We start from the raw sequence: 20,866 nt of genomic DNA on the forward strand, positions 1-20,866 counted from the left end.
AGATGGTATAACACTGATAGTAGGAGGTGGTAGAAGGGGCAGCTAAGAGAGATAGTGAAGTAGTTCAGAGAAAGAAATGGCCAGATGGAAAAACAATAATTTTGTCTCAGTTGAGATAACTACTTAAAGTATAAACTGGGAATGATAGGGAAAAAGAGAGACGGGCGTTCATAAACAGAAGTAGTATGTTAAAACAGCAGGATGCAAGAGCAAATTTTAAATTGAATGTTAATAAGCAGTGATTTCTGATTAAGGATGAATCTACAAATACTAATGTTCTGGTTTTACCCCAGTAGGTAACTGAGCCTACAGGTCTTTGTTCACCTCTTCAGGGCGTTCACATTGCTTACATACTGATGTAAAATGTACATTGTGTCTGGCAGTACCACCACAGTGTTAAAAATACTTACATGCTGTTGTTGATTACACTGTTTCAGTACACTTATATTTGAGTTCAACGCAAGCTAATATTTAGTATAACCTCATTAATACACTTAGAATTTACAGATGTCACAGGTCTCTGCTTTGACTATGAAGAGTTTAATGTGAAGCATTTCTTTGTTCTCTTAGGTGCTAAAAAGGGGAGCTGTTTCAGAGTGGGTTTTGAATAGAATTCCAGCTCAGAGCACTGTAATGGAGGCTCACATGCATACTTCCAAAAGCATTCATATAAGTGCATGTTTTAAATTAAATTCTTTTTATTGATTACTTAGCATTTCTTGTCAAGTAGGTATACCATATACACTAGATGTTGCATAGGCGCAACAATACCCAGTTAGCAGTGGACTAGAGTGAAAACATAACTTTGCTCTTACAGGAGCAGAGCATTTTCTTCTGTGAGCTAATTCTGTGCACTAATAGGTTGTTGCTTTAATCTGTCACAGTTTGGAGGGAAATTAGATTGGTGTTACTGTTATAGTTCCATTACTCTTACCTATTACAGTAATTTTCCTGTATTTGCTTATCATCAGAAGCAGCTGGTGCATTCCTTTTAAAATAATGTAATAATCTTTTTGTAGCTGTCAGTTCATACCTCTGTAATCTGACAAAATAGATTCATACTCAGTCTCACAACACGTCAGTCTTGCCTCTGATGAGGAGACTTACCTCTTGCTACTGTAGATCATCTCTTGTGATGTCTTTCACTAGAAGCTTTCCCCTTCTTTCTGATACAGTTTATCAATTCCATGACCCGTGGAAGATGGAGATCACAAATCTTCATCATATTTCAAGCCCACTCCTGCAACTACGTTATTTGTGAGCCTCACGGTAGTTCTGGATCAAGTAACTAATGTCACTGTTTGTGAAAATCAAGAATGGAAGGAGATGGGTTTTATGTAAAATGAAAGGTAGGAAAGTAGTTAAATCAAAATTAAAGAGTGAGACTAGATTTGTAGTTAAATCAGAACAAGAAAGATTAACGAAATTATTGTTGATAATCATATTGTAAGCAGTGGTACAAATTTGGTAGTCAAAAACACTAACAGTGGAGGAGGACAAACAAAACTTTTCTATGACCTGTTTGTGTTTTAACGTTGCACCAATACTATCTGAGTGGTTCAGTACATAAAGGAAGAAAGCACTGTTAACGTCCCTGCCGACTCCACGCACAGTGACACAGACTTACATTTTTTTTAACACAGGTGTTCACCAGATCATCTTCACTGTCCCAAGCATCAGCTGCTTGTACTTCTCATTTCTGTCCTTTTTTATGCTTTCACTCCTTTAAGTGGAAGCTGAAGCAGCAACCCTCACTTTTACTCTCAAACCATGTTTGAATGAGGGAGCATCCTACAGCTAATCATACTGAAATTAAGGTGGATGATTCTTCTGTGTAGGCTTCAGCAGTATGAGAGGACAATGAAGTGGTATATTGGCCCTTTAAATAGGTCACAGAAAGTCTGGGGTCGTTGTTATCAATATCTGCCTTCTATGAAAAAACTGCCAAGATAGAGCTTTTTCTACATGTAAACAGACATTTATTAATATTGTCAGGTTTTACTGAATATTGCAGTTAGACACTAATAAGATGAGGTAAATTCCAACTTCATTACTCTCCCATTATCAAAAATCCTGTATAAATTTATGGTAACTCACTAGCAGCAAAGTATTTTTGCACTTTCTAATTTCTTATCTATTAGCAACCCTTTCTAGTAATTGCGTAAGGGACATACAGCTGAATTGTAAAAGATGGCTATTCAAGATCCCAAGAATTTTCATTTTGCAGAATTACATATACTCAGGAAAATACATGATTCAGATAGGAAATTTCTTGACTTCCTGATAAGACAACAACAATAACTTTTCAGTATTTCTTTTTTGTCATTGGAGAAAGGCTTAGTTGGTTAGTGATATTTCAAGATTCACTGACACTAAACCAAAAATCAGTTGCACACATATTGATGTCCCAGGTAGCAATAGTACTTAGGTATTTGAACGTAAAACTGAGAAATAATGGTTTTGTTAAAACAAATCCTAGATTTGACAGTGCTTATAGACAAGGTGAAAATAAGATGCATGTTAAAAAAGCATTTGAGTGTTGGTTTTTTTGTTTGTTTTTTTTTTTCCTCCCACTGACATGTAGCTTACACTAAGATTTTGAGTTTGTGCTTGGATGGAGGGATGGCTTGTTTTTCATATTTCACAGTCCCTTAATTGAACTAGCATAGGGATTTCATTCAGCATAACTTTGCAGGACAGGTTAACTTCTGTCTTCATTGTAATGGCTCATGTGGATTATACTTCATATATTTGCGGAACACTACTGTGTCATCTTTTCCATTTCATGTGCCAGCATAGATGGGGATGGTAGTAGATTTAGGGAGCTCAAAAATAGATTTAGGAACTTTTTTGCTCTGGAGTTGCACTCCAGTCAAGCTCTAAGATCACACTCTAGTGCCTGTAATTTAATAAATGTGGAGAATTGGACACGTTGTCTTTCTAAGGTAACTTTTAGCTGCCCTTTACAAGAGAGGGATTTTCTAGGACAGACAGGCTGTCTTTTGAATGATGCTGAGTACTTTTTTTCCTAAGTCCACAGTGGCAGTGGGGAATAGGTCAGAACTGAAACATCTTTCCCTTTCTCTGTTACTGCTAGAAGATCAGTGTATTTGTTTAATGTTATAACATAGCTTCAGTTTTTTTCACAAGTGGTTCCCTTTCCTTGTCTTTTCCACTGAGATGTGGATAATTACTGTCTGAAGTGACAAGAATTTCAGCAGTCCCTTGAAGATTTACAAATAATAGTTGCTGAGACGGATGTTGTTCGTAAAACTTACCTTATTTCCTTTAATATACATTTCTAGATGTTGAAGTGCCATTGCAGATTTCTGTTAAATCTTGATGCACCTATCTTCCAAGTAATTTAGGAATTTTTATTCTCTTTGTTTTATTCTACTCATGAAGTAGTAATGTGCTGCACAACAGGGCTAGATTTGAAAGTTAGTCTTCAGGTATAGGGAAGTTCAGGCATTAGTAAAAAGGCTCAGTTCTTTGAAAGATTGAGCCTCACAGTCTAAAACTATTCACAAATACATAACACTTCCCACTAATTATGTGATTTAGTTAATGTTGTCCTTAGTACCGTTATGTAGAGTTTCAGATGCTGACGCTGTAGAGCTCTGATTGGGGAAAGATCCTTTTTGTTCCAGAAACCTGAGATCAGTTGGTTTCAGCTGAAGTAATAACTTTGACACAACAGTTTTAGAGTTAACTTCATAAGTAAGTGTCCTTTACTCTAGAAATCAGTTCTTGAAAAGTAAATATATTTTCAGAAGTTAATGATTTTCCTTTCACGTAGGCTTTTGCCTGATAGGTACAATTAGACGTGATAATAGCTTTGTTTCTGAACTTGTTTTATGCAACAATCCTCTCCCCCGTGTTTCTGTCTTGTTTTTACATGTATACCAACTTAACTTACCCTGCACAACTTTTACCCCGGTACCTTCCCATAAAAGAAACCTGTAGTGAGCCTATCCAATGAAGATATAGGTGTGCATAGCAAGTATTTGATATATGCTTTAAAGAACACATCAAATGACTTAGGGCAGGGTATATTTAGGTAACCCCTTATGTTGTTCTTGAGGGAAGAGAGGGAAAAATCTGTTAGTATTGCAAATTATAAAAGTTCTTAATGTTAAATAAATGCTAATATCAAAGATGTGCAGAATTTTCTTGTTACCAGTTTCCTTATGATATAAAAGATAAGTTGAAGTAATGAGGAATAGTTCAAATAGAATGGAATAGAGAGTTTACCCAGCTTTCAGTTTAGGTGAAAAGTAATTGGCTCCCTACCACCATTTCTCTTGTCTAGGTTAGGTAGTTTTGGGGTCGTGGATAACATGACGTGAGCTGAAATAAGCTATAAAATGAGATACAGAAACTTGAGGGATGCTTATGAGTGCTAAGTGACATCCTAAAAATCTTGAAAAGCTCCCCTGCAAATATACGAAAGGGACAAATAACTTTCATTTTGATCTTATTTTCTATTAGTAATTACAGGAGAACTTGGAAGGTGGACTGAGGGAGAAGTTATAAATATGTGTAGATAGAATTCTTATCACTTACATTTGTCATTATCCTTGGACATCTAGTGAAATATATTAGCTTCTCACTGTTTTCCAATTACTTAACTTCAGGAACATAAGGAATTAAAAAAAAAAATCTTCCTTTTACATAGCTCCCTGACCTCAAAATCTTTTTACATCATCTTTGCATCATAAGACTATTTTCATTATTTTATGACGTAGTTCAACATCCACCTTCTTACAAAGCCCCCCCCCCCCATTTTTCTTACTATCCAAAATATCAAAGTATATGATCCTTATGAGAAGGTTTTGTAGTAGAATAAAAATACTGCTCAGTAGTAATTTGTCTAGAAAGATCTGGACAGATAAGTGGTCATCTATGAACATTGCTTTGAAAAAGTCACTGGATCTGATTTTTAAAGGGGAAAATATCTGATTTGCATTCATACAGCTGTGAATTAGTGTCCCTAAGTAGATAAAACTCTACTACTGACTGGTGGTAGTGAGTCAAGGTAATTGCTTCTTGTTGGTTGATACAAGGCTCCTTTAGGGTGGTTTATGGCATTATTACTGTAAAACTGTCAGGTTCCATTATCCTGACATCCCTTTGGGGGATTGACTGAAGAGTGGAGGAGAAAGTCTTGCTTCCAGGCACAGTAAGTTCAGTGAGTTAGGGTGAGGGACAAGTTGGTGTATCTTTTTGCATTCAAGGCACTGATTTTCACACTAGCTGTCATGAAACAATAATATATAACTTAGCATGTCTCTGTGTGGGAAGGATGATAGACTCAAGCTGGAAGGCACAAATCTGTCAAATGGAGATCTTCACTTCATCTATCTTATATGAATATTATCTTTTGCTGATGTCCAGACAGATCAGTATGCTAGTTAACACAGATGTGGTGATGCTTTCTGAGCATAATAGACTAAGGATTTGTTTACATAGTCCTCTTGAAACCAAGTATATAGACAACACTTAGAAATTAATATTTTCCCAAAATACATTGAGTAAAAACTTCAGTTTCATTTATATGGAAAGAAATTGCCAATTACACAATCCATAATGCTCTCAACAGTAAACCATAATAAAAGCAGTAACAAAAACCCCATGTATCTCAATAAAATTATAGTTTGGTTTGCATATATGCATGATATTGGAACTGCAAATATGCAACGTCAAGCAAAGTTACAAAAAGCGTGTTGTATTCGTAAGCAGTTACACTGAAGTGTCCTGTAATGCACCTCTGAGGCAAATTTATAGAAAAATATTAAAGGTTATATTCAAAATCAGTTAACTTGTATTTCATGTTCAGCTGATTTTTCCAGACGTGACTTAATTTTGGTTTTTATGGATACTTTTAAAGTCTTTACAGGTTGCCAAAATTTCTAATGTTGGCAATATCTGAATTGACTACAGGTGTAAAATGTATGGCAGAAATGGTGTTTTCCATGTGTCATTTGTGCGTTACAAGTTTTAAAGTAAGCTCACTCATTAACTGAATGTTCTGAAGGTCTTTGAAAGTTTCACATAAGCAACAGTATACTGAAAACTTCTTTTTGCCCTTTTCTGTAGGTTTAAATGCTGGTGATGGTTACCTGGAGGACAGGTTTTTTTTTTTTCATGTGCTTGTTTGATTTCGGATAGCTATATCTTATGAGCTACTTGGAGGAAAGAAACAAATCAGTGTTACTAGCTCAAAATAAGTCTGGCTTAAGAGAATTTGAGACTTGTGAGGGTTTATGAAGCATGTGAATGTAGACACTTAAAAATATTTCAAAAAGTACTGCAGGATCGTTGAAGATGAGATTTTTTTCCCCCAGTTATTTTTAAAAATTATTGGCTAAACATTTTATAAGTGCAGACAAACAATAAAATTCTCTAGGAAGATCTCTCTGAAAGTTAAAACTGAAGCCATGATTGAGTTTTACTGGTCATTTGATCAAGACTTCATTTGATTTCAGTAGAAGCTGCCTTGAGTCTTGAACTTTTCCTTGTGTTATGCTTGCCATAAAATCCTCCTCAGTTTCAGAGGGTAAGAAACTATTATTTTTATTTGATTTTACTTTCTCTATTTTCTCCTTTCTACAAGATGCAGGCAGGAAGACAACAGTTTTAATTGGATATCACTACAGATTATGCTGCTGTTACAGTTGCACGCAGATTTCTTGTGTACAAGTATGTCAAGTACTTGGAAAATTAATTTGAGCTAGGATAGCAGAAGTGTGCACTGTGTGTCAACATATTTCACACTCTTCCTGGGGGCTATACTTAAAAATACATGTAAGTAAAAAATTCTAAATTGAAATTTTAATTTTTACAGCTGTTATTAGCTTTCCTCATGACAATCTAACATTGAAATTCAGTCTTTTGAAAAATCAGTATCTTCACAGTCTGAAATGAAATAAATTTATCAGTGTTTTTGAGGAGTAAGTGCTTTTATCAATTATAAAAGCAGCTCCTGATCATTGTTTAATCCATATATACCGTTTTTAAAATCAGAACAATTTTGGAAACTGTATACAGAAATTAACCCCAAATTTGCCACCGAAGTACTCGGGTGAAGAGGACAACATCACTGCATGCCTTCCTAATGTATTAAGACACTCTTGATGCCTTACAGTGTAATGAAAAGTGCAACGATAGAGAAGAGTGAGGAATTCAGCAGAACTCTGCTAAGTTTTCATGACTTGATTTGCAGACAACTTGCAAGAATTTCAGGGGCCTCAGATTTCATCACATGTTCCCATTTGCTGTTGTTTTTGTACTTCCCTAATCTGTGTGTTGTTCCAACAAGGTAGCAGTTGTTTGCTACCAAGTATAGCTGGCAGGACACACACTGATCTTGCAGCCATCCAACGAGCAGTGTATAAGCCTTTTCTTGACTCTGTGATAAGTCATTTGATTTCTTTGTGTCTCTGTTTCCTGGGCTGTTGAAAATTCATCTGTCCTACCTGCTTTGCATAGATCAGGGCCCCCCAAAATACTTAGGGATCAAATATGGCCTTCAGGTTTCTGGCTGTTCTCTTTCCCCAGATCTGATAGGTGAGAACAGTGCTAACAAATTACCTCTTCTGGGAACTTTTTCTCAAATGCAGTAGAAGAAATAATTGTGGCTTAGACTATATATATATTTAGCAATTTTATATATGGGACATCTTTTATTCTGGCAGGTTGCTAACAGTGCACTTAGGACAAATTATACTGCACCCATAATCTTTACTACTGTCTCAAAATCTACAATATTTTAAAGACTTCATATTTTGCATGTCACAACGGAAAGAGGTAGGAGCCTTTTCAGAATACCCTGAGAGTTTACCGCCATTGTGCTGGTACATTGTTTTTATATATTCAATGTCAATATCTATGAATAAAGATGTTTCTCTTTGGCCCCTATTTTATCTTTAAAGAATGGCCTGACATAGGTTTCTGAATTTCAGACCATTTATTTATTATGTTAGTGAAACTGACTTCATTTTTCAACTTGATATAGTAGTCATCACCAATGTATCCAAAAGAATTTTTAATTTTTTTGGTAGTTTTCTTAGTTAAAAAGTTTGTCACTAAACTCATTTATTACTGAATAAGAACCTTATTACTAAAGGCAGCAAGAGCTATCACCATTCAAGCATGAAATGTATTATGTTTAAAGAACATTTTTTTTTTTGACCAAATTAAAAATAATTATCACAAGTTCTAGAAGAAAAATTAACTAATCGTACTCTGTATTGCTGCGTGGAATGTAAAAGTTCTCTGGACCCATAGTAATTCTAGTTTCAGAATAATTTTGTGAGAATTATTTTTTTTCTGCTTCTTTTAGTTATTGTAATGGATGCAGCAATTTTACTTGTATTTGACTATCATGTGAAACCTTGAATTAGGTTTCCAGCAGACTGCATGCAAATCCTAAAATTATTCCAATTATTATTATTAAAAATTCCAAGTTATTCATGAATAGTTGTCTTTTTCACATATACATATGAGACAAAAAACCACTACTGTTTTCAAAATGTTCAGTAAAGAAAAGAAAAAATGAAGGTGAATGATAATATTCACAAAACTTTCCGATTTTTCTTTTGTCCAACTCACTTTTCTGTGACCTCTGTTTTTGGGAGGAATGAAGATTTCCAATTTTTAAGATATGTTTTGAAAATAGGAGAGGTAGTTTCAGTTTTTCCTGGTTTTAGTTGTCATAAAATACACAATTAAAATATTAAAGAAGCTTTTACAATAGTAATGTGTTCTTGATTTTAATTTTGCTTTTAGCTTTCTAATATTGGATGTTAGTGATAGAGATTTAATTAATCCTAACTGGTTTTCCCCCAAATACACTGTATGTAATATTTTTCTTCCTTTCAAGAGGAAGTACAGGGAGGAGAAAAAGGTAAGTCCAAAATTATATTCTTTTAGCTATCAAAGAATACATTTAAATCGAGTGTCAACCATGGATCGTGGCACTTGACTGCATTAGTATGGTTATTTTTATTCCTGAAAGAAAGGTTTATTACAAAGTAATTTATATTCTCAAGCCCAGAAATATAATTGGTCTGAATACTGAAGTCCCGTAGAGCTTTTGAAGCTGGGACATGCAGCAAAGAGCATTTCAGACAATTTTAAAGAAACAAAAAGAAACATTGGTAAAAGGAATGAATTCTGAGTCATCAGCTGTCAGTATTGAAATACATTTTTCTCACATTGTGCTATAATTGCTGGCTCTATTAATGTGATGTGTATTATTGCTTTGGTTATTGCTGATGTTCCAAAGTCAAATAATTGTAGTTTCTTCTCTTTGCTTTATCAAGCAACTTGACATTTTCTGGTTGTTGGTTTTTTTTTTTTCTTTTCTTTTTCTTTTGAGTCAGGATGTTCCTCTGTGCTTTTCAGAATGGGATATTATATGGCTTTTTCACTTTGAGATTACTTTTTCCTCTTCATTTTAACCCCAGCCATATTCTTTTCATGCTCATTTCCATTAGGGACTTTTCAAATGTATTTGTTGTAGCACATTTAAAGGTATAAACAAAGTGGTAGCTTCTGTTTTGTTCCTCATCCTGTTTCCCATGTAACCTCAAAAATAGTATTCTGGCAGTTATATATTAGTATTTTCCATTGGTGAATTGACCTTTGTATGGAAAGCTAACACAAAGTGTGAATACCATAATTTGAAAGTCAGTCTTACAAATAGACCATAAAAGGTCGATGGAAAGCAGGAAAGTCCTATCAGTGTGGCGCACCTGTTATTGTTTCACATAAATGAAATATTAATCCAAGATGAATATCCCAGATACTTGCTATGCTTGTAAAATATCAGAACATGAATCGGTTCCTTGAGGTTTACAGATTACCTAGTTCTCTGTAAGATTTTTACATTGATTTTATGGGTTTTTTTAACTTCTGAAGTAGTCTAGTAGTTGTTTCTTACTCATAAAAAGTTGTCATTTGAATAATTTAAACCTTTAACTACCAGCATCATCCAGAGTTCTTGGCAATTAAGTTCAATTCCCAACTGGACCTTTGACAAAGTTAAAGAAAAAAAATTGTTAGTGTGTGTTTTAATGTCTGCTTCTGATGTTTTTATTTTTTTATTATTCAGATTTTGAAGTGCATTGTGTTAAGACTTTATGACCTTTGCTGTACACTTTCACATATGAATCTTAAGCTGGACTTTTGGCTTTTCAGGCTTTCCTTGTCTCTGTTTTCAAAGTCTCAAATAGTTATCTCTCCCAGCCCAGCTGTTTCTGCTAAGTACTAAACAAAGACAGCAATAGACAGCATGGACAGCAATAGAATCTATTTTGTTTCTGTGGTGGTTTTTGCTTTCAAGGTTGTTTGTGAGGGTGGGGTCCTAGAAGGCAAAAGTGTGTGCATTTCAATCATATTGAAGGGAAAAATAAACATAAACAATTGTTCAAAGAATCTGAATGAAAAAATAGAAAGGACACAAACTATTCCAATGGTCTTTCTTCTAGTACTGTGGTATATGGATGGCAGGATTATTATGTACAATGTTTATGACTTCTGTAAAAGATCAGTTTTATCATCATTCTTTCTACTAACTTTTGGAGAGAGTAAATGAGCAATCTGAATAAAAGTTTTTTGTTATTTAGAGCAGTGCTGTATGAGAAATAGTGGTGTCTTCTTTCAAACTGCATAGGCAGTTTTCTGAAAGGGTACAATTGACTTGAAATCCTGTTCTCATTTTGTAATGCAATCTAAACCAGTAGTATTTGTGCTCTTGTGTTGTTTTCTGTAACACATATATTCTGTATTCTGATGATGTGATCTTTGAGGGTCACTGAACTGTGAGATTTGGGTCATTGTTGTTTTGTTATTGGCCCGCAGAATAGTTGTGAATGAGTCACTTCTGCTTTCTGTGCCTCAGTTTCCTCATAGCTAAGTGATGTGAAGGAAACTGACTTGACCTGAGAATGGCCTTGCTGGATGAAAATGAGTTTCGTCTGATCTTGTATCCTGTCTCTAACACTTGATATCAGATACTTTGGAGAGACTAAGAACAGCACAAGCGTATTTTCCCAAGCTATTCCTGGGCTTCCACCAATTTGAGGCTCACAGATTTCTTGTCCAGAAGTGGTGGTTCTGATATTCTTATCTGGATTTTTTTTCATATGTGCAGTTTCTCCAGTCGGGTTTTGAACATATTTTGTAAAAATTGCAAGTTGTAAAATTTGAGCATTCAGGGTATGGGCAAAGTTTTAGAAACTACGTCATGCAACGAGCACTTACTTTACCTTCTGCTTGCATCAGTCTGCTGACAACATTCTTATACTATGAAAACAGCCCTGTCTTTGAAATGTGTTTTGGTTACAGTGATGAAGGAATTAAACTTTATTATTTTACTTAAAAATGTATATACTTTTTCATAGGCTGGTGGAGATCAGAAACTGTGCAAATACATTTTTCACAAATAAGCATGCCCATTGTATTAGATTAAGTAGAAATAAAATTAATTTGGTTCATATTTGAAATGTATATATGCTTGAGCTAAGATGAGAAGTAAAGGCCAGAGATATAAGCAGAATTTATTCTGCTACCCAGTGGCAGAAAACTTTGTACTACTCAAGGAATAAGGTTTTCTCCTAAGTTTTCCTATGTTAAGGAACTGGAAGAACAGTCAAGGCTCTTTAAGAAGTGAATTTACCTTTGTGGAATTAAAACCTGGGGGTTTTAGATGCTTCCATATAAATGATGAGCTTTGATAATAACTTTAAAATTATTTGATGTATGAGCGTATAATTCAGTGTTCCATGTGGTTGAAAATCTCACTCCCAGGCTTGAAACCTTTCACAATAATTAATGGGGGTGGGGGTGGTGTAGAAATCATATCTAACATTCATGGGGCTAGAAGAAATGGCAAAACCACCAGTCTCCTCATTGCTGTTGTAATGTTCAGATAATATTAAAAGAGTTCTTATAAACAGGAGTGAAGCCTTTCAGAAACTATTTTGAATATAGATTTGAAGTTCAGCTACATATTTGTCACAGCATAACACATGCTACAGGCTACTGAGTTTCATGAGCAAGGTAACAAAGAAAATTGCTTTTTGTTACTCAGTGCCTCTAACAAAAACCCAACTAATTTAACAGTTACGCACAGTGGATTTTTTTTCTCCCCCCCTCATATTTTTTTGTTTTTTCTTTGTATACTAGTGGGTGGAACAAGTTTATCCATTCGAAAAGGTTTTAAGGTAGTAACTTACATTGTGATGATCAGGAATTTCTGACATGGTTTGGATTTGAAATATTCAGTATCACTATAAATCAAAAGATGCAAGCTCATGCTATAGTGCTGTGTGGTACCTGGCTCTGAAATCACTGAAAACTAAAGATACACATTAATATGCGTATTACTGTGGAATGATTGGTTGGCTTTTCCTGCTGGGCAGCTGTTGGAACTAATCAGGTTGTGCCTAAGAGCATAGTAAGGAAAAACTTTAATAATGCTTAGCCCTCTTGGCAGCTCTGTCGTTTCAACTGTCGTACTCACTTTCACTAATTTAGTCTAGGTTTGCTGTTTCATTAAAAGCCATAATGCTGAATTTCAAAACAGATTTAATTTCATTTTACATTTTACAATGGGTTCTTCCACATATGCACAATAGGCCTCTTCTTACAGTAACAGTAAAGTTAATTGAGGGTGGGAGTAGAGTTTTGACTCTGTAGGTAGAATGCATAACAAATTTAGCAACTAGTTTCATCGTGTCACCTTAGGATTTTGAGATAGTGCTCTAAATTGTGAATCCATATAACAACTGAAAACTATTTTGTTGTAGTGAGCAGTCCTGCAGATTTCTATGACCAAATTGACTCAATCCTTTCGTGGAGAGTACTTGTTTTCTCTTATTTCAGTACCTGTGAATTTGATGTCTAAAGACAGATGCAGTAGTTGGTAGAATGTCCTAGGCATGTTTTAAAAATAGTAATGTGCCTAAGAAAAATTTTGAATTCAAAATCAACTGTTCATTTAACTCACTGCTTCATAAACATAAGAAATTGAATTCTTGTTCATAGCTTAATACCTTAATATGGAAGAATCTGAACAATACATTAAACCCTTTAAAATACATAGAAATTAAGTAAGTGTAAAAATCAAGGTATAGGCTAAGTCTTTGTGTCTAAGTTAAAAATTGTTCAAGGAGTGTTTAAGTTGAATTGTTTGAGGTGTGTTTTGTTTTTCATGCTGATGGTCAGTTTCCCAGTCAGTGGACATAAGTTGATGTGGTTTTACTGGATTTTAGGTTGACTTATTTTAGTAGTTTTGGTTTGGTAGATTCTGCTGTTTACATCACGTTTTTAGAATATGAAGGCTAAACTTTGCATTGAATTATTCAGAGCATGTTATCATCCCCAGAGGGTGCTTTCTTACAACCATTTTCCTAATTCTAACCTGTATGTGGCTGAGAGATGCTCTCTTTGTTAGGAAGTGTCTCAAAGAAAGGTTAATTCTATGGACATTGTGATGGTTCTTTAACCTGAGGTTATTATCATAGTGGAGTAGTTATGAAGAATCTAGGGAAAGTTCTCAGGTCTTGTTTGCCACGCTGACACCTTGGTGGTTGAAATCATGTTGGTTGCCCAAACGCTGTTGATATTTTCCACTAAGGAAGAGGCCGCAGGTCCAATTTCTGTGTGCATATTACGAAGTTTTATTGTACCACAAGTAGTATACATACTGTTATTTGGAAGCATCTGTTTCAGGACAGTGATTGAATTAACCTCAGGAAAGAACTTTGAGTGGATCCAGACCTGGGAAAGCTTGCTTTTTCTCTGACTTGGATTACACAAGTCATTACTGGGCAGAAATTACTTCAACTATCTTTGCTTAATTTGCTTTTTCTGGAATAGTACAGTTTGTGTGAGGTCAGTCATATTGCTAAATAACACTTCACCTATTTTGTTTATTCTGGTGCTAGCTTTCCTGTGGAGATACATCCCATCATTCACTTTACTACTAAGATTAACCACTCTATGCAGTTTTTCCCGTGAATTGCGGGAGAGCTTGTCTCAGCCTCAGAGGATAGATAGTTCACAATTTATTGGAGGATACAGGTTAACTAGGTGGGACTAATCTAGATCTTTGCAACAGGAGATGGATATTATATTTCCCTTCTGAAGCTGGTGTTCTTCATGCTTAAATTTTGGTTTATTGTGTTCTATGGTTCTATAGTTTTCTTCACCTTTTTTTCCTGTTGGAGGAAAAACCCCTGACCATTAACCAAAATTTATAGTGTATATTCAAGACTGAACTGCTACTAGAGAATATAAACAGTGAAGAAAAACTGAGCAGAAAAGCTGGAATGGAATGATGAGTGTTTGGTATTTCCCCTGTAAACATGCCATTCTAATATTCTTAATTTTATTTTCTTTCTTGCAAATCAATTGTGTCAATTTCATCACTGATTTTAAGTCTGAGAAATAGCACAAGTATATTCAATTAGAGTAAAATTGGAATTTTGTTTTTGATTTTAGAAAGGAATATATTCTTGAGTATAACTACTTATAAAAGTATGTATCAAATATGCTTTTAAGATTTTTTGATCCCAAACAACTCACAGGGAAGCTGTTTTTAGGTATGTAACTTGTTAACTAGAAAGTCATGACAGTTTATGTATTAGAACTTTCAATACACACAGGTAGCACACGACTTCTTTTCAAAATTGACTTTCAGAGTTGAGTTACTGCCTTACAGTAAGGAAATGTTTCTTCCTTTTTATCTTGCTTTTGTTCTACTGATTCAGATAAATAGAAGGCAGTAACACTGGAGGAGGAAGAAGACAAGTTGTCTTCCTGATAAATCCAGCACCGGAAAATACGTTTTTGGTTTATCCCCTACATTCCCTGATCAATGTGGTGAAAAGTCTTTTATTTAATGAGTTTTAGAATTCAGTCTCTTTGGAACTATTTTTAGTACTTACTGTCACTCTGTATGTCTTCTCAGCAACTGTCTCTGATTGATTACTCTGAAATTGCAGTATTATTTATTATCTTCCGATGTGTAGTGAAGTGACATCTTGCGCTTACATACATCATGTACTTTTACAATTTAATATGGTAGTTCCACTGTTATTTTCTCAGAATAATACAAAAAAGATAAGTTTTTGTTATTTGGAAAAACATAGCTTCATTTCTTTCAAAAGCAAAAATGATCCTGTGGTAGTTAAATGTCCCACACAAACTTTCTCTTCTTTTGAGTTTTACAAAACCCTGCAAAGAGTGGAGGTCTTGAGAAAGGCTTACTATCATGTTCATTACAGCAGTATTTGCGACAGGCCTACTATTTCTAAAGCCTGTTTGTGAAAGCTGGGAGATGTCTACTCAAAATGAAAGAGGTGAACTCTGTTATATTAGGTTTTTTTCTCATTCTGTTATATTTTTGCCCACATGAATTGTTAATTTTCTGCATTAAGACCTGTGTATTTTTTAATGTCAAAATTCATAAAGCAGTGATACACACACATTATGGTCTCTGCATGTGAAAGAATGTCCTTGTGATGTAAATGCAGAGAACAAGTTATCTTACTCATTTATTTTCTTTGTATTTCTGGATGCTAGGATCCCTGAAGAGAAGGGGGTGTGGGTGTGAGATACTCGTGCCATTCAGATGAAAGTTTTTTCAACATTTTTTCCTGGAAGTGTAAACATAAAGGGAAGATACAGTGGTTTTGCTCACAGCTGAACTTTAGTTTAAAAGAGCCTCAGATCAAATAAGATAATCTTGCTAAATAACTTCTTAGAAAAACTACAGCATGAGAGGTTAGGATATGGATTTGTCTTAATGAAGATGCCATGTATTTAAAGAAATTGTGCATCTTAGCTGAAATTTTTTGTGTGTGTGTTTAAAAGAGAATGAGATAATAACAATACATTAATTTAATGAACGTTGGTTTGCAAATATTTGTACTCCTTTTTAACAAAGGACAAAGGTTTTCTGTCTGTTTTAATTTTTGTTTTTCCATTTGTCATGAGCCAAATCCATGTGTGTCCATCACCCCCAGTTCCCACTGAAATTACTGAAAGCTGAGGATACTGGGCAATCTCTGCTTTAGGGTAAACGAATTTTCGGAAATGTCTCAGTTGTTTCTATTTTCTTGTATACAAGTGGCTGTCAGTTTTAATCCCCTTCTGCCTGAAAGTAGTGATCTGGTTATAGAGCAGGTAGTGAATAGGAGGGCATTACAGGTTCACACTACTCCAACACCCAGTCAGCATTCATCTCAGAGCTCTAACATGTGCGATTAGGAGCCTAAGATACCTTGTTTGGCTGTCAAAGCAAAATGAGGTTGTGATTTAGGAGCTGTTCCAAACAGCAATACAGAACTGTTAGCTGTTACCTCCAAAAGCACAGCGATGCGTTAGAGAATTACATCACTAAAACATACTAATTTATTTCTCATTTTTAGAGCTGCTCAGTTCTGTTCCTGTTGCTGTTCTCAACTAGGAAATAGAGGAAATATGTAATTGTCACGCATATATAATGCAAATACCAAAATTTACTTGTTGAATATATTGTTGCCTAGTATAAATCCTAATTTTTTTCTTCATTATATATCTATAGAGTGACTCCAAAGACAGAGAACATACTGAAGGACAAGTCAGGTATCTTGAGCTAGCCAATCTAGCTGTGGAAACATGGGAATTCAGAGCAAAGCTCAAACATATTTAATACCTTAATCTGAACACCTTCAGGTGTGTTGAAAATGTATTTTCCTGTTCAATAGGATGTCTGTGAATATTTCTGAACAACTATAATGGAGGAGATCAAGAGGGAAGGTTACTTCCCTAATTACCTTACCTGCAGCTATTGACCTTTCTTCGTTTGGGAAGAGTGTCTCTAAATGAAAGAATTTTTGTTTAAAGTTTAAAATTCTAAGGTTTAGTTTCTAAAGTTTAAAGTTCTAATTTTTAGTTTAAAACATGATTGGTAATTCAGAAGTGGCTGGCTCTTTCAGACAAGATACAAACCTTGGACAACTGATAAAATGTCTCTGTACTTCAGTTTCCCATCTTTAGATAGTGCTGCAACTGTTTATATAGCCAGGAGTATTGTGAAGATAAATTCCTTAAAGTTTTGTGGTGCAGCTGAATATTTTGCTGAAATATATAATTGCATGTCTATAGTACATTGTGCAAGACTATTCAAGTGACAGCCCAGTTCCTGCTGCCACTTTTTTGTAAGCAATTATCTTGGTAATTTTATATCATGTTAATGCAGTAATGTGGATACACATTACTCCTACCCTAGTTTGTAGAGGTGTGTGAAGTGAATTTTTATTAAAAGAGAAGTTTCCATTTTTTGTTTTGTTTTGGGTTTTATTTTTTTAAATTGTAAACCATGGTTCAACAGAGAAGTTAGATTTCATTAAAAAAAAAAAAGTTGAAACAGCATTTCACAGACCTAAGGTGTAATATGGGAAGAGAGTTACTCTTGAAACCTGGTACGGTCTTGAAAACGTTAAGTGTGTGTATTGCTACTTTCCAGCTTTCCATGTTCTCTCCCTTGTAAAGCTTGTAGATTAAAAATATTAACACATTTTAGGCATGGAGATTCAGGCTTGCTTTAAGTGTTGACTGGAGAATTTAGGGCAGCAAAAAAGTAAATATATTAAAAATGTAGTATTCACTGTCTGTAATTGTTTCTCCATAATGGAGGTGAACATGATCTAATAAATACGTTCTGAGAATTGGATGCCAAGAATTGAGGATGCAAAAATATTCCATCTTAGAAAAAATTGACTATCTATCTTATATCTATGTATCTTAGAAAATGAAGTTGACGATGTTCAGAATATGACAAGATTGAAAGGAACTCTTTACAGAAAGGAACAAATCTTCTGAAAAGATTAAGGAGGCTCAAGCGATGTAATTGTTAGAACTGTTTCAGTCTTTTTGTAGTAACATTAAATTCAGATTTCCAAGGAAGTAATTTCATGTTTAGGTATACCTCCTACCTTTTATTCTTCTTCTTCAGAAAATCAGTATTAAATGCATTGATTGTCTGCTTCTTCATTCCATATTATACTTTTTACTGTTCCTTTCCAGCATGAAATGGTTCATTATTATCCCTATGTTCTATTGATCTCATCTACAGCATTTTGCTTTCTGTCTGCTTCATAGGACGAGTAAGGTTTTGTGTGTGGCTGTATACATGAAGAGGAAATCTTTGGCAGTGCTTTACATTTATAGAAGCTCTTTTATAATTGGAGGTGGAAAAATAGCAAGTTATGATATAGACATTGCTAATAAATGATGTCCTTAACTTTTATGTAGGGATGGAGCTAATTAGGATTCTGAATGCGTGAAGTACACTTTAGGTTCATGCATGATTGAAAGCTTCCAAGTCCTACTTTTACTGTTGATTTGAACTTGTAAGTTCAGTTTATTCAGAGCTAAGCTTTGGCTTGCTTCAAAGGAAACCATGTGAAACAGTGTGTGATACTGACAGAAAACCATAAAATGAACAAAACTCATAGGAATCTTGGCCTACAAATTAAAAGTCTGTAGTTGTTTTGACAAAGAGCTAGTTTCAAATATGTAAGCAACTATGCATCTGCTGAGTTTTGCATTGTAAAAATTTCTTACCTTTGTAATTTTATTTCCTCCTTTGAGATACTGTCACTCAATTCATAAGGTAACCGTCAGTATTAATAACACATATTTCAAGTAACTTTGGGTTGTAAGCTGTGCGATGTGATGAGGGTAGTGACTGTGCAGTCTTTAAACAGGACAGCTGTCCAACAAATTTTAATCTTCTAGAATGCATAAACACGTGAATTGTACACTGTGTAAGTAATAGCAGACAAGGGACCTTTATTAGAGCTACAACATTTACGATATTATAGATCTGAGTGTACTAATATGCACCTATTGTAGGAACTTACATCCATTATTGCCGATCATGTAGAATATTTTGTGTTTAAGGCTTTAGCTTGGCTTTGGGAATTCACATTTTCACATCAAAAGTATCACTTTTGAAGGAAAAATGCAAATTTAATTTTCAGCTTTTATTAAAAATGCTGTCCACTGTATAACTGTTGTCCAGTTTTCTGCATGAGGAGTTGAAATTGTGCTACTATACTCTTTTCTTTGCTAATATAACACTACAGTTATAGAGCAGTTCCATATGTCGTGGCAAAAACAGACAAGGAAACAGTGGCTGGGACCTGTCTTGTAATTTTGCAGGAGACCTGCAAAGGTTTTCTGTGTTGCTACATCTGAAATAACTAGGAGTTAGCAAACATGCATTATTTCCTGGACTTTCTGAAAAGATTTTAGAGTCCTTTGGACACAAGATTGCATTTCAGGCAAAGGTTTTATTATTAAGTAATTACTTTAATGAATTACTGAATTACTTTCTAATGGGAAGCTGATGTTTTTAAGTTTATCTCTTTTTTTTTTCCCCTTCCTTTTTTCTCTTTTTAACTTTTTTTTCATTTTATTTCCCAATATTGCTGTATTTGGCCTGCTAAAATTTAGTCACTGCAAATCTACTTATTTTGTATTTCAGGCAGAGTAAGTAAGATTTTTAGAAATAATAAAACTAGCTGATTTTAAGAGGATTGTTGACATGTAATGAATAAGTGTGCACTTCTAGCTTCTTGCAATATTCATTGAAATGAGTTACTGTAGAACATCAGTAAAAGTTTTTTATGTGCATGTTGTCTAGCCCTTGACTTTTGTTTAAGATTCAGTTGAACTAAAGACATACATCCTATAATGTGTTTGTCATTTACAGTGCATGAAGATAAATATTGATAATAAGTATAGGGCAAAGTTGTAGACACAAAACAATGAGCTGTCTTTGCTCCTGTGTCTTTCTCTAAAGGTTCAGAATACTCTTCTTGAATGAAGATTGAGGATAGTGATCTACTCTTTGTCAGTGTATAGTTATTATGTACAATTATATAATTTGTAGTGTTTTAAGAAATAATCACTAATAGACTGTCTTAATTTCAGAGTACTTTGTATCACAAGCAGTCATTTTTGTATCGTTGTTTAGCACAATGTCCTTTCCCTTCCCTATTTTTTTGAGAAATTACTACATTCTATCAACTTACTGGTCTACTAGTGTAAGTTCATAAGATGTTTTGAACACAACAGACCGTGCCACTGTTATGAGCATTAACCAGAAGCTGATCTTTTTTCCCATTCCTCTCAACAATGTCCAGGTAGTCAATACCCCATGGGTTTCATGAAATACTGTGATGAAATACTGTGATACTGCAATATGTATGTCTGGAGGCAAGTTATGTGTAAAGTTTAGGTGCACTTTGTCACATGCAGTCCTGTCCATAATACTAGAAGCTCTCCTAGCTTATCACATCGAGTGTCCGTGTGTCATTGATTATGTATTTATTAATCTACCTAAATGTTACAATTTTTAAAAAAACTCTCTAATTTTTTATTTACATGACAGCCCAAAACAGCTCCGAAAAGGACATTTGGATCCATTACAAACGATCAGGTAAATACACAGTAGGAAGTGTTCAACAAGAATACTGGTTTCATTATTTCAGAGACTGCTGTGTGTATGAACCCACTGAAAAGGATGTTATGAAAATTGAATAAGGTAACAGAGTTGCTTATTGCCCTGATAAAGAATGTTGTGATCAGGGCCAGAGCTTCTTAAAGCTAATCCTGGCTCTGAGATGGGCATAACCTTGTTTTGCCTCAAATAGTTAGGTTACGTTCCTTAAACTGTCTTTTTAGATTTAAAAAAGTCAACCTTTTTTATTTCTCACTCCCATCCTTCTGTAGTGGTGGAGATAATGATGTAGCAAATTATTTTTACCAGTCAGTCATTTTAATGGTGAAAGGTGCTATATAA

At 34.6% G+C, this 20,866-nt stretch overlaps 1 protein-coding gene across 2 annotated transcripts in view; it reads left to right on the forward strand.

Moving 5' to 3' along the window:
• PCDH11X (protocadherin 11 X-linked) overlaps window positions 1-20,866 on the forward strand; it is a 475,689-nt gene that overhangs the window by 13,606 nt on the left and 441,217 nt on the right. For both annotated transcript variants that reach the window (XM_050901950.1, XM_050901951.1), the window contains exon 3: window positions 20,456-20,503. In XM_050901950.1, the coding sequence (XP_050757907.1) occupies window positions 20,456-20,503 (48 nt within the window). The remainder of the gene's footprint in view (window positions 1-20,455; window positions 20,504-20,866) is intronic.

This window comes from Gymnogyps californianus, chromosome 9 (genome assembly GCF_018139145.2).
Source record: "Gymnogyps californianus isolate 813 chromosome 9, ASM1813914v2, whole genome shotgun sequence".
Lineage (NCBI taxonomy): Eukaryota > Metazoa > Chordata > Aves > Accipitriformes > Cathartidae > Gymnogyps > Gymnogyps californianus.